The sequence below is a fragment of the Antechinus flavipes genome, chromosome 2 (genome assembly GCF_016432865.1).
Source record: "Antechinus flavipes isolate AdamAnt ecotype Samford, QLD, Australia chromosome 2, AdamAnt_v2, whole genome shotgun sequence".
Taxonomy (NCBI): Eukaryota; Metazoa; Chordata; class Mammalia; order Dasyuromorphia; family Dasyuridae; genus Antechinus; species Antechinus flavipes.
In genome coordinates, this window is record NC_067399.1 from 538,860,037 (window position 1) to 538,874,439 (window position 14,403).

At 33.0% G+C, this 14,403-nt stretch overlaps 1 protein-coding gene across 3 annotated transcripts in view; it reads left to right on the forward strand.

Annotated features, from left to right (window-relative positions):
- AAGAB (alpha and gamma adaptin binding protein) overlaps nt 1–14,403 on the forward strand; it is a 55,963-nt gene that overhangs the window by 12,159 nt on the left and 29,401 nt on the right. For all 3 annotated transcript variants that reach the window (XR_007951034.1, XR_007951035.1, XM_051980801.1), the window contains exons 2-5: nt 6,627–6,817; nt 6,959–7,055; nt 7,429–7,518; nt 12,263–12,346. Coding sequence is in view for 1 of the 3 variants with exons in the window: in XM_051980801.1 (XP_051836761.1) it covers nt 6,627–6,817; nt 6,959–7,055; nt 7,429–7,518; nt 12,263–12,346 (462 nt within the window). In the remaining 2 variants the exon portion in view is untranslated. The remainder of the gene's footprint in view (nt 1–6,626; nt 6,818–6,958; nt 7,056–7,428; nt 7,519–12,262; nt 12,347–14,403) is intronic.

The window sequence follows — 14,403 nt, forward strand, 5'->3', positions numbered from 1 at the left end:
TGCTAATAAGGGCAGCAACTCTAAAATTGAGGAGTTTTAACAAAAGAGAATTTGTGCATTAGGTAGAAGGATTGAACTGGAGAAGTTTTGAGGTCCCTTTCAACTTTAAGCCTCCTTTAAATATAATTACCAACCTTCAATGCATCCATTTTAAGCCCTGGCAAGAGGTAGTAGTCTTTATATACCTCAACAACGATACTGTTTGAGGATGTATTCTGATGGAAGTGGATCTCTTCGATAAAGAGAGCCTTAATTGATCAAAGATGGACAGAAGCAGCTACACCCAGAGAAAGAACACTGGGAAATGAATATAAACTGCTTGCATTTTTGTTTTTCTTCCCGGATTATTTATACCTTCTGAATTCAATTCTCCCTGTGCAACAAGAAAACTGTTCGGTTCTGCACACATATGTTGTATCTAGGATATACTGCAACCCATTCAACATGTAAAGAACTGCTTGCCATCTGGGGGAAGGGGTGGAGAGAAGGAGGGGAAAAATCGGAACAGAAGTGAATGCAAGGGATAATGCTGTAAAAAATTACCCTGGCATGCGTTCTATCAATAAAAAGTTATTTAAAAAAAAAAAAAAGAGGTAGTAGTCTTAACTCAATGTTAATACATTTAAGTTTCAGCTATCATCACGTTAGTAGAGCAAAACAATTATAAATCTGATTAGGATAAAAAGCCATTGATTAAATTCTTCTGTGTAGAGGATATAAAAACAAAAACTCTAAATAGTTCTAGCCCTGAAGGAGCTTGCCTGCTCTGGGAAACATGACATATGCACAGTTCAGAAAATGCAAAGGAATTTTAGTAATCACTAACTATTGAAGGTATCAGGAAAGATTTCGTAGGGTAGACACAGATAGAAAGCTAGCTAAGACTTGAAGGAAGGAAGAATTCCAAGTTAATATATATTTCTTAAACACTTACTGTTTACCAGACATTATATCAAACTTTGGGGATATAAAGAAAGGTAAAATGTAGTACCTGCTCTTGAGAAGCACATAGTCTAATGAGAAAAACAATATGCAAATCCTGCAATGTACAGGAAGCTAGAGAGAGTGGAGAATCAAGTACTATACCTTAGGTTGTGAGCCTAAGTGACTGGAAGGATTGTGATGATCTCTACTAGCATAGTAAAGTTGGGAAGATGGGAAAAGTTAGGGGGAAAGATGAGTTTTATTTTGAGCAAGTGTGACTGAAAAGGAAACTTATAGTAGGGTAGTGACTTTTTAAGTAGAAAGGATTGATGGGGGAAATGTTATGGAGGTAAAATCAACAATACTTGTTAACTGATTAGATTTGTGAATTTTAGGAGAGGGAAGAATCAAGAAAAAGCCAAAGGTATCAACCAAAATAGCAGCTGTTTCCCAGGCTACTTATATTTATTTCAGGAATTGCCACTTTTTTTTTCCCTTGAGGGAAGTAGATAGTAGATCATGGAATTTTTTATTAGGATGAACCTTAGAGATCATTTCCTCTAATCCTTTCATTTTACAGATGAGAAAATTGCAGCCCAGAGTTATTTGCCCAAAGTCATATATACCTTAAAGATCCTGGTTGAAAAACAAGGTCCTTTGACTTCTAATTCATTTCTCTTTTCCCACACCACCTTGCATATATATCTTCTGTGAATTCACTATAATTTCATGTTATCTTAGAATATTCCAAGCCAGAGGTAATTTTTTTTTTAATTTAAAGGTTTGTTTGGCTTAGATTACTTTCCCTGTGAACAGACCTATAGATGTTTAGATATAGGAGTGATAGGAACAATAAAGTATTTTTGTTTAAAAAACTTTTCTTTAAAAAAAATGAAACTGTTATGCTTAATTTTGCTGAATTGCTTTTTCCTTTTTATGTTTTTTTATTCCTTGTTAATAAGGAATGATTTTGGGGAGTAATGAAGGTTGGGAGGGATATTTCCAGAAATGAAAGAGATATGTTTGTTTAAGGCTTAGATTACTTAACTTTCCCTGTGAACAGACCTATGTTTAGATATAGAAGTGTTTAGATATAGAAGTGATAGGAGCAATAAAGCATTTTTGTTTAAAAAACTTTTCTTTCAAAAAAAAAATGAAACTTATAATGCTTAATTTTGCTGAATTGCTTTTTCCTTCTTAGGTTTTTTTGTCTTTGTTAATAAGGAATGATTTGAGGGAGTAATGAAGTTGGGAGGGATATTTCCAGAAATGAAAGTGGTATAAAGACATAAAATAACAATTTTTTAAAAATGGTTGTTTATAAGAGAATAAGTTGAAATAATGTACTAGAATATAGTGCTCAGTTTAATCTTCCTTTCTAGTCTCCTAAATTTGCAGTCTGTCTGGGGCCAAAAGGGGGTAAGAAAGTAAATTGGAGTTGAAAGAAAAGAAGTTTGCTGCCCTAACAAGAGCAAATGGTTAGCTTTTGGGGACAGTGGCTAGTTTTTTATTTGGTCTTTTATATTCCCATTGTCTCGCATAGGGTCTGACATAGAGTAGGTGCTTGTTGGATTGGACGAAAAATGAGTGACATATGGCCAAATATTTTTTGTTTACCCATAACTTGAAAAAGTTTTATTTTCTGCTAAAGCCAGAACAGTAATTCGTTTCTTTATTAACTATACTACATGCTATTTTATATGATAGAATAACATTTTCAATAAATTGAACAAGTTAGTTATGACAATTGGCACATACCCAATGTTTTTCCATTTAAATACATATATATATATATACATACATATCTCTTAGCTCCACCAGGTGGCTGCCAAGCAATGTGTGATGATATGATGTACTACTTCAGAGTCATGCAATATCCCCAATTTTTAGTTGTATACATTAGGGTTAATCATTCAACATTTAACTTAGGGTAGAACAAAAGGGACACCAGGACATGTTTTTCTAGCAAGTTTTGCCAAAATCTTAAGAAACATATGACTCAGTTTAGACAGGTAAACACTAGAAAACCATAGGTATAATTTGAAAGACTGATCCCTGATTGGTAATTTTGCCTGCAGGTTCCCATGCCCTGGTATGTCAGAACTAAGTTGCTGTTTTATTGTGCATAAAATACCATGAATGACATAGCTTACTTTTTTGCATTAATCTTAATAGTTATTTTTATTAAAATTTTGTTAAGTTGTGAAAGGGTCTGATCCTTTCTCAATTAAAGAACAATTGGAAACCTGGATTCTAACCCTCATTTTGTACTAATTAATTGTGTGACCTTAGGCCAATCCCTAACATCTGTTATCCATAAATCTGAAAAATGAGAAAGAATGGACTAACCGATCTCTGAGGGTCTCTTCTAGCTCTGACATTTATGATACTGTGATTCTTTGATTCTAAGTCTATGGGATTGTTTCTGGTTGTTTGAATAAGTTTAGTTAGAAAAAGGGTTTTGTGGTAATAGTAGTAATAAATACTCAACAACCATTTAGCAAAGTTGACTGAGGAAAGAAAACTGTTCTTAATATAGACATTTATATTTGCTAAATTAAACCATACTTGACAATATTTGTAGGCAACAAGAAGTAAAATAAGATACTATTCTATCCATAGTCTTAATACTTTACAGATGTGATAATAAAATCCATATGTAGCTTCACTATTATAAGTTTCTATTAGAAAGAAAATGTTAAGATAAAGACTGGTAAATTAAGCTTTCAACATGTTTTAGACAGCACAGGGTAATAGAATCAACTATATTTTGTGATTTCATTTCTCCAAACTTGTTATTCTTACCATCATACAAGTATAAACAGCCCTTTATAATCTGTTTATTTATATAATGTATCTATCTAGAGACTGTTTTAGCATTGTATATGTCAAATAAGTGTTTACAAATTAAAAAAATAACATATGTGTATATTCATATATGTTACAAGATGAGATTTTTATATATAAAAAGTAGATCTATGCTAACCTGCACTCTAAAAATCAGTAAAATGGACCATTCTTAATAGTCAAGAATAAATTGTACAAGAAGAAGCTTTTTTTAGTGGATAAAGGATCATCTTGAAGTCAAGAAGATCCAAATTCCAGTGCAGCTTCTAACACATACTATGTGACCAGAAATTGTCAATTAATATCTGGATCCCCCAGTTGCAGACCTGGATTGATGAAGATAGTTTTTACATTGGGAGTTTTCTGTAGTGATACTGTCACAATTCTAGACCAAAAATATATTAAGCTGATATACCAAATTGAGCAATAATATTAATTTTTGAGTGATTATATCAGTTCTAATTACTGAATGATGTAGATGGACTACTAGAAATCAATTTAACTCATATTGAGTACCATGAAATAGAGAATCTCTGGATTTGTTAAGTGCTGAAAGATAGTTTTGCCAAATTAATATATTAACTGGTTATTCAAAAAAAACCACAGATGATTGATTCCATTTGGGTGAGTATTTAAGAAAAAAAAAAGACCTTTTTTTTTTTTAAATCCAGCCTGGGACAATTTGCTTTACACACACACACACATACACATATACACTCTGAAGTGTGTATCAGTAGTGCAGTTGTTATCTCTAAGAAAAACAACCACATATTGCTATGCCACCTGCTTGAGGTTTGGAAAATTAGCATTGAGTGTGATACAGACTTTGATCTGGGGATTTTTTCTCTGAGACATTTACATGAAAACAGAACCTTTGATTTTAATAACTCATCTGTTCCTACTGCTTATTTCCCATCTGAACTTGTCATAATCCACCATGAGGGACACTGCAGCTGGTTGCTGTGGAATTGATTGACACCAAATAAAAGATTATGACTTCAGGTAGAGATTAAGCAGAAGGAGCAGATCATTTCTTAAAGATGCAAGGCCAAATTCTGCCTTTTCAATGCATACATAACCCCAGTAATAGGATATTAATAGGAATCATAGCCATGGATTTGGAGAAAAACAAATGAAAAATACCAACTCCTGAGCCTACTAAAGCTTTTACCAAGAGCAAAAAAAGCAGAAGAGGGAGTAAAATTCAAAATAGAATTGTTTCAGAAGAAAAGGTTGTAGTTTTCCATGACATACTGACAGAAGATTTTTTTGAGTGAGATATTTCCTTATAATAAAGGCAATGTATTAATTTGAATGTAGAATATACTTTTTCCCTAATCCCTTCTCCACCATCCCATCCTACCTTCCCATCACATTCCCCCCCAAATCTTGCTGTGAAATCTTAGTGTAGCCTAAAATTACACTCTTAATAGTATACAGAGTAGAGGATAACCACAGATGTGGAGACTGAGAGTAAGAGAATGATACTGTTAAACAGTACAAGTAAAGAAAGCAGTCATGTTAGAATTTTTTTAGTGTTTATTTTTTGTTCTTTCAGAGGGAGCTCATTTTTGAGTGCAGCTTATATGGTAATGTAATAAATGAAAGAATAAACACCTTTGATTTATTCCTTGCCTCCTTCTGGAATGTATTATCAACATCTCTTCCTCATGATCTCCAAATCCTTTCACACTCTGTTAATGAACCAAAATATTAGAGATTTTTAAAGTGCATATTCTTTTCTCTAGGATTTAAATTTTAAGTCTGATTCTAACTATCCTGTCAATTGTGAATCATAAGAATGCTTTGTCTTTTCAGAGTTCTTCATAACTCAGTATGGGTTAGAAGTAACAATTTTTAAAAATAAGTATATTATAACTAATTTTTCTAGTGATTTAACTAGTGATAACATAAACTTTTTCTGCATTACATAAATCACACTTATATTTATTTGTTTGTCACTCATCTCACTGTGTTGAGTATTAGATCCTTGCCCTTTGGGGCAATACAATAAAAGTTATTTCTTCCTCATCTGGGTATTTTTGAAAGAGGATTTAGTTATATTCGAAATTGTGCAACCTTATGATCATACATAAATCTAAATGAAATCGCATCTGACACTTCATTAGCTAATATCTATGTAGGCAGTTAGCTCAAGGAATGTGGCTGGATCATCTCTTTTAGTAGTGTCGTACTGTTAACCTTGTATTTGTATATATAGTTTGAAAAGGAGGTCAAATCATTTACAAACTCACCAGAATTATTATATCCCTCCTTCTTCTAACAAGTTCCCAGATGGTAAAATGAGTGAAATTAGTATTCTTTCTTTTCTATTCACCTGGCATAAATCACTGTTCTCCCTAGTGAATGAACAGATGGTTTTTTACAAGACTGCTCCTATCACTGTCTGGTCTGTTCATCCTTATTGTTGCATCTGTAAATACTTGTTAGTGGAAAAAGTCACTAAGTTAAGTAACATATCACCATTATTACTCATTATTTTCTCATAGCATAGTGAAAGAACACTGAACAAAGAACCCCACTTTACAACCTGACATAGCTCCTTCTTAACTATGAACTTGACTCAGTCTCTGCATTTATCTGTGGCCTCACTTTCCTCAGCTGTAATAGCCTCATTTAGACTAGATGATCTTTAATACCCTTTCCCATTTTAGATTCTATGGATATTATTGGAAAGATACATAAAATCTAAGCCCCTTTGTAATTTATGTACAAAAGGCACACCAGAATATCCATTTGGTTAATCCCTCATCCAGTAAGTTATGTAAATTGTAATAATTAAATGTAATAATTTGTATTGATTTTGTAATCTACATATTAATTTTTTTTTAAAGATATTCTTGGAACAGAAGATCTTGCTGCAGATACTCCTGCAAACAATGGTGTGAGATTTTACCCTTGGACTATTGATAACAAGTACTATTCTGCAGACATCAATCTGTGTGTGGTGCCAAATAGATTCCTCATCACAGCTGAAATTTCAGAGGCTGTCCAGGCATTCATAGTTTACTTTGACAGCACACAAGTAAGAACTCATATTTTCATGGTCCCTATAAGAGATCTTATTGACTTACTTGGTGTTCTTTATTTTTTAGTGGGAATAGGATGGGAGTAAGTTTGATGCAAACCATCTTTTAATGTGTATTTTTTTTATATTTTCCCCAAGAAATCTGGTCTTGACAGTGTTTCATCATGGCTTCCACTGGCAGAAGCATGGCTACCGGAAGTGATGATCTTGGTGTGTGACAGAGTTTCTGAAAATGGTGAGATACTAAAATAGTACACATTTTCCAGTTTTTTGGAATGCAGAGTATGAGCAATTTCTTAGATTGGAATTCAATATAGTGTATTGAAGGCTTTATCTTTTTGACAGCTTTTAACTAGCCAATCAAAGACTTTTTGGAAAAGAATAAAGTATTTGAAAATCATTCAGAAATCTTTAGTTTATATGCATAGCTATAGATATACTTATATATACCTGTGTAGATCTATATCTATAGACAAAGATATATTTGTAGTTTCCCCATTTTAAAACTTGTCATTAAGGAGGGAAATTAGAGTAGTGGAAAGCTTGTTTTTTGGTGTCATTTAGTGTTTTTTCTTTATATGAATATTATTTTTACTTTTTTTCTTTAGGTGTAAACCGACCAAAAGCTCAAGAATGGTGCATCCAGCATGGTTTTGAGTTGGTAGAACTTAGTCCAGAAGAATTACCTGAAGAAGATGGTAGGTGGTTATAATGTAAATCTCCTTCAGTAGAAAACAACAGTCAACAATAGTCTCAAGCTAGAGCTAGAAGAGGATGTAAATGCATTCTTATATGGCAAAAGTCACAATAAAATCAGAAAGCTTTCTTCATTTTTAACCTGATTTAAAGACTTAAATAGTAATACATTCACCTGACATTGTCAATAATTTTCATTTTTTAAAAAGGTTCTCTAGTTGAGATTCAGACCCCGTAGTGGACCTTTTCTTAGCTTTTTTATAAATAAATCTGATTAGTCTGAAAGACTCATCAGAAAGCTAGCTGAGCCCCAAGTGAAGGAGACAAGAGATTCATTCCATCTCTGTGCTGGTTGGAGGCAGAAGAAAGCAGAGGCAGAGGCTGAAGGACCAAATCTTTGGATTTGGAGACATTCAGAGGGAGCTCTTGGAACCAAGCAAAGAGATAGGCCTCTAAGCTAACCGGGCTATATTGGAGATAATAAAAGATCTGAACTTTTATCACCTGGCTGAGTTTTGAGAAGAAAAAGCTCACCACAAATCCTGGTCTGCTTCTTCATAATAGGTTTTGTTGCTCTGAAGTCCCCCTTTCCTCCCACCCATCTCAATCTGTAGCTACTGAAGGATGAATTCTAGTGATCTTAGGATCATCCTAGCTACTAAATTATTCTTTTGGATCGTTGGAGTTGATTAGACTTAGCATGGTTTCTGTGAGGTAATAGCTCTAGTTAGAGGAAGTTGTAGTAAAAACTATGAATGCAAGGACATACAGGTTTTGGACAGTGGGGAAATTGGTCCTCCTCAGGAGATTTTTAGAATCTACATTTTCAGTATCATCCAAAAACATTTCTTGTTCTGCATTTAAATACTGAGCTTATAAGTTTAGCAGGCATTATAGGGTAACCTGTAATAACTGCCAGATGAGCAGTACGAATAACAAGCAATATGAATAACATGCACTACAGAAATTCAGGGCAGAAGTACTCTTTTTGGAGTGATCTAGTAAGGTTTCACAGTGAAGGTAGGAGTTGAATTGGACTTAAAGAAAAATTCTTAATTGGAGCCAGGACTGAGGAGAGGATTATATTAAAGCAGTAAGAACAAAGGTATAGAAACAGAAATGGTTCTTATGTGGAGGAGACAAAGAAGAAACCTGTCTGGCTGGAATGGCCAGTCTTAGAAAAATAGGGAGAAATGAGGTGGGAGAGGCAAGTTGGGGCAAAGTTAGAGAGCATGTTGAATAGCAGACTGAGGAATATGTAGGGGGTCATACATACAAGTGTTCTCTAGAAAGTTGGTATGAAAATAGGTATTTCTAAAAAAGAAAAAAACTACTAAGAGAATGGAGGAAGGTCAATAGAAGATAAGATATTGGGTAGGGTGAGGGAAAAAAACACAATAAAACAGAATCTTATTACTGTCCAAAAAAAAAAGAAAATAGCTAGATTCTCTACCTGTTTATTTTACAGTGTTTTATAAAATTCCCTCTATTTGAGAAGGAAGATATTGTCTGATAATAGAAGAAGTACAAAATTGAAATGAAAGATGTAGACTATTTTTCTTAAGTTTCTAAAAACATTGAAGATGAAAATTGACAAATAAATGATACCTATTTTGTCTTTTTTAAACCTCTCAGAACAGAACTCGAATTTTATGATCACATTGGCCTCAAAACTCAACACTTATCCTTTTTTATTTTAAAATGATATTTTCATTTTTAATTTCAATTCATTTATACTATACCTTGTTTCTGCCTAAAGCTCTGAACTCCCAATCATTTTAAAATTGATATTAAAATTAATATCAATTCTAATATTGGAAACCAAACCTTAACTTTCTAGATTATCTATTACATATGTAATTGAAATGACAAGATATTAGACAGCCATTGTGTTTAGAAAGCCATGTACTTTTTAGTAACATAAGCCTAGAAAGAAACTTCCCTAACAGAATGACTTCGTATTGCTTTAATGCTAAGGTTGTATTAGTTGTAATGGGTCATTAATGATAATGATAATGAGCCATTGACCAGCCAAGATGTTAGGGCTTTCCAGAGAGGTTATAAGTGGTAGTATTGTCTGTACTCCCCACTTTGTGCAAAACATTTATAGAAAGAGATGTAAAACAGCCTCAGAGTTCAACAACCTGCTAAAATACTTTGCCTTTTGTGGCGCTGCCTAATATTAGTGCACATAACTCTCAGCTTTCAAACCACTGTGGCTTTTTGTTTCTGATTTTTACAGTTTGCTAGTCAGCTAGTATATTGATTGCCTGATGTACTCAGTAGGTCTGAACTTACTAATACTGAGAATAAATACTATGTCAACTAGTGATATTATTAGACCTTTATAAACTTCTCAGCTTGGTCAATCTAAATAATTTTTTGCTATTATTTTTTTAACTTCTAGCTTCTCAAATGCTAAGATTTGATGAATTTCACTATTACTGTAAATAGATATGTTTCACATTTTGTGAGATGTCCTAAATACCCTTTTTCAGGGAAAGTCTTTTTGAACTTTTCTTTATTGCCCATTCTTGTAACATGATACCTAGATATCTTGCCTTTTTTCTTGTGGCCCACTTCTTTTTTTTCCACATGAATTACTGTTAAGTTTGGCTTTCCCTATCCTATCCATAAGCAGCTACAACTCTTTAAACTTAAATATAGATCTCTACATTGATCCAAGTTACATTTCATCTTCTTGGTTTGAACCCAAGGTTACATGGCTTTGTATCATATGAAAATTTAATAAGTCTTCTTTTAAGGTTTTGGTAAAATTGTTGGACCAATAACAGTTTTTTAGTATGCTATGCCATTAGAACCCTCCTTCCTGTCTTCTCTTTTTTGAATATGAATGTTTAGTGACATGGGAAGCCTTTCAAATGTTAGTCTTTCCTCCTACAATCTTGAAATTATAAACCGTCGAAAGTATAAATCTTTCCATTAAGTTAGCTGCTTTCTGTTTGTTTATCTAGACCATAATTTCTTTTTTCTTAAAGATACACTTTATTGATGTCTTTCATGTTTATATCATAGTTTTCCCCATGCACACATGCAAAATGAGGCTTCTGTTATAACATTAAAAAAAAAAATTTAAATAAAACCAGCTGGAACAATGTCCACCATAGGTTGCACAGTGGTCCACTTCTGTCACATCTCACATTTCTACCTACAAAAGAACATGTGCATTTCATTGTCTTTTCTGTGGGACTAAGGCTGGTCCTGGTGGTTATTCCAGGTTTACCTTCTGTGTTTAAGTCCTAATTATACAGATGTTCTCCTGGTTCCATTTTTATCCTGTATTGGTTCATACAAGTTTTCTCATGTTTCTCTGAGTTCTTTATCGTTGTCACTTCTTATAATGAAGTAGTAGTCACTTTACATTCTTGTGCTACAGGTTTTTTTCAGCCACTCTCCCAGAAACCTAATTTCTGCCAAATTGCTTTTCAGCTTTTCCAGTAGTTGTCATAAAATAGGAAATGCTTCCCCAAGTACTTTGTTTTGAAGTTAACAGTTTCCTAATGAAATGTGATTGTGATAATTATCTCATGGTTTAAAACAGGATCTCTCAATGCCTTATTTTTTGTTTATCATGTCCTTTTGTTTGTTTCAGTGACAACTTTACATGCCACATATTAAATATTTTCTGATTAGAAAAAAGCTTAGTCAAGAACTTTCTATTATTAAATAGTGAGCAGCTAAGTAGCATGGTGGATAGAACATTAAATCTGGAGTCAGTAAGACTTAGGACTCTGGACAAAGCATTTAATTTTTCTGCTTCAGTTGCCTCATCTTTAAAATGAGCGTGATAATATATACTTCCCAAGATAGTTGTGAGGATAAAAGGGATAATATTTGCAAGCCTTGAAATGCATTGTAAATGCTAGTTATTATTATATGCTATTATGCTATCCTATATTATTATATACTATTATCACTTATCTCTCTGAGAATCTATTCATGATATTATACTAGATGCTTGGATTTGTTTATTTAGGGGTAAGAGAACAAAGTCTCCACCTTCAAAGATCCCTTAGTCTCTCTCTAGACAACTCTTATTATTGCCTTCCTTAATATCTAAAGATCATAAAGTCCTAGGGATATCTGTCTTTCATAGAATATTATTGTCCATTATGAGCTAGTAGAGATAATAATTATTGTTGTTCAGTCAGTCATTTGTGTCTGTCTCTTCTTGACTCTGTGGACAGTACAATGTTCATGTAATTTTCTTGTCAAAAATGCACTGGAGTGGTTTTCTTTTCCTTCTCTAGTAGATTAAGGCAACAGAGGTTAAGTGACTTGATGAAGATGTCTGGATTTGAGCTTAGGTCTTTGTGATTCTAGATCCAGATCAGCCACCTAGCTGCTTCAGAGAAAACTACACTACAGGAATTAGTTCATGAGGTTTCATTTATAGAAGAATCTTGTTAGTAGTGGATTTGCTTGTTAGTTACGTATTAAATATTTGCTGGATACTTACTATGTATAAGGTTCTTATAAAAGCTTTTTTATTAATGTTTCTATCTTATCATGAGAAATAGTTTAGTGAAATTTGTACTTTTTTAGTAATCTCAATCATGCACCTTGAAGTTTCATTTCTGTTTGGTAGTTTGTGAATCTGAAATTCCCACTGTTTAATGTGTTAATTTATGAATTTTTTTTTAAAAAGCTTTTTTATTTATATATGTAACATAGTTTGAGTAAAATGTGTTTATCCTTTTCATCCCCCACCCCCTCTTCAATTAGATGACTTCCCAGAATCTACCGGGGTAAAAAGAATCATACAAGCCTTGAATGCCAATGTCTGGTCGAATGTAGTAATGAAGAGTGGTAAGTAATTGCACTGACTGGAGTCATTATCTTCTCTTTTTGAATCCATTAAAAAAATGGTGTAAGTTTTAATTTTTCTAACATGTTTGGATAAGAGAGCGTTTAGCTCAAACTTTAGTCCTCAATTTTGGAAAGGACAAAAGTAGCATTTCTAAGAGCTTTGTACATGTATATAGTTGTTTGTACACTCAGCAGATATTTCTTGAGTGTCCATGTTCAAAGGTCTGTGCCAGACCATGAAGGAGATAACCAGAAAACTGCAAAACATGTCTTAGTACTCCTGAAGCATATAGTCTGAGGAGACAAAGCATTAATATAAATAATCAAATATAGTATGGCATCAACCAAATGCAAAACTGGAATCATTATTGATAATAAGTATGATAGTTGAGAGAAGAAAAAACAAAACAAAACAGAAAAACAGAATGGGCTGAAATAATCAGAGAATGTTTCCCGGACATCTTGAACTAGGACTTTGGAGAATAGGTGAAAAGTTTGATTGTTTTTTTTTTTTGTTTTTTTTTTTTTTTTTGTCTTTTTTTTTTCTATCACAGCTTTTTGCCAGTATCCTTTTCACTTCTATACTGAATCTTCTCTTGTAACAGAAAAAGTCAAACAAAACCAAAATATAGAATAATTGAATATGCTATGTTCAATACGCTTAGTCTATCTCCTCTTTATTGAGAAGAGGGTAGTATTGCATTGTCTATTTGCTATGAGCAAAATTGTTCATTATATTTAATCTAAATTGAATTGCATTTCAGTGTTTTTATTTATATTTTATTGCAGTTATTTCATCTGTTTTTCTTTTGATTCTGCTTTGTTTTCTTTCTGTTTAGAGAGTCTACCCTTATTTCATCTAAATCTTCATGTTGTTTCTTTTCATGGTGTTTTGATAGGTTAAAAGAGTGAAGAAATAAATCTGTTTGGGAAACAGAATAGACAGTCTTTGTGGAGTTGCAGGTTCATGCTGGGAAACGATTGAGAAATGGGTTGTGGCAGGGTGAAGATGAGAAGGCAGAAAACATTGAAGGACAGAATAAGAATTTTGGACCCTAGACTGAAGGAGAGGAGCAAAGTATTGTAAAGATTTTGGAATTGAGTGGTGACATGAAATAGCTGTTTTAAGAAGCTGACTCTGGCAGCACTCTGTGAGATGGAACAGAGGAAAGGGGGCCTAGAAGCATTATCCCAAGCCTGTGACAGAGTCTGAACATTCGTTGAAGAAGCCCTGCCTAAGACATCAATGGAAATGGAGAGAGGGATGATTAGAGAGAAAATTTTAAAATTATGAAATTTCTGACTTGTCAAGGACATCCTGGCCTCTTCTTTTAGTCTTCTTGAGATCTTTTCCCATCGTACTCTAATAATTTTTTTTAGTCTAGTATTGAGTGGCCTTTAAACCTATTTTGTGCTACTAATTAGCATCAGAAGGGAAAAAACAGTTTTTTGTGTACTTGGAAACCTTATGTAAAAATTTAATTACTTAAAGGGCATAATCTCTTTAGTTCTGATAAAAGGTTATCCCAAGATCTGCTTCTAATTGTAGAAATGATCATTTCACCTTGTTGTTCAGTTACTTCAGGGTAAAATGAAAGCTGAACTTTTACATGGGATCAAATGTGCCTGAGATCTCTTCTAATTTCCTGAATATGTTAAAGTGTTGTCTCGTACAATTTATGTGTATCTGATTTAATAATGAAAAAACAAACAAACCATGAAATAAAAAAATAGATTTCCTGATAATCTTTTCCAGTTTTTAGTTGCCTTTTTGTTCTGTAGTTATTAGGAACACTAGATTTCCTCAGTTTCTATCTACCATTTTATTGTTTTTTAAGTACATGTGAATCTTTAAGGTAGATGCTTTTTAGAAAATAATAATCATTTTCTTTTTTATTTTAATCACCATTGCTATCATTATAAAAATAAAATAACACTTTCTCAAAAAAAAATCATATACTTTTGACATTATAATTGTGTTTTTTTAATCCTAACATGCTCCCTTAATTACTGTGGCTATTCTTTTTGCATTACAAAAATGAAGATTTATATGAATA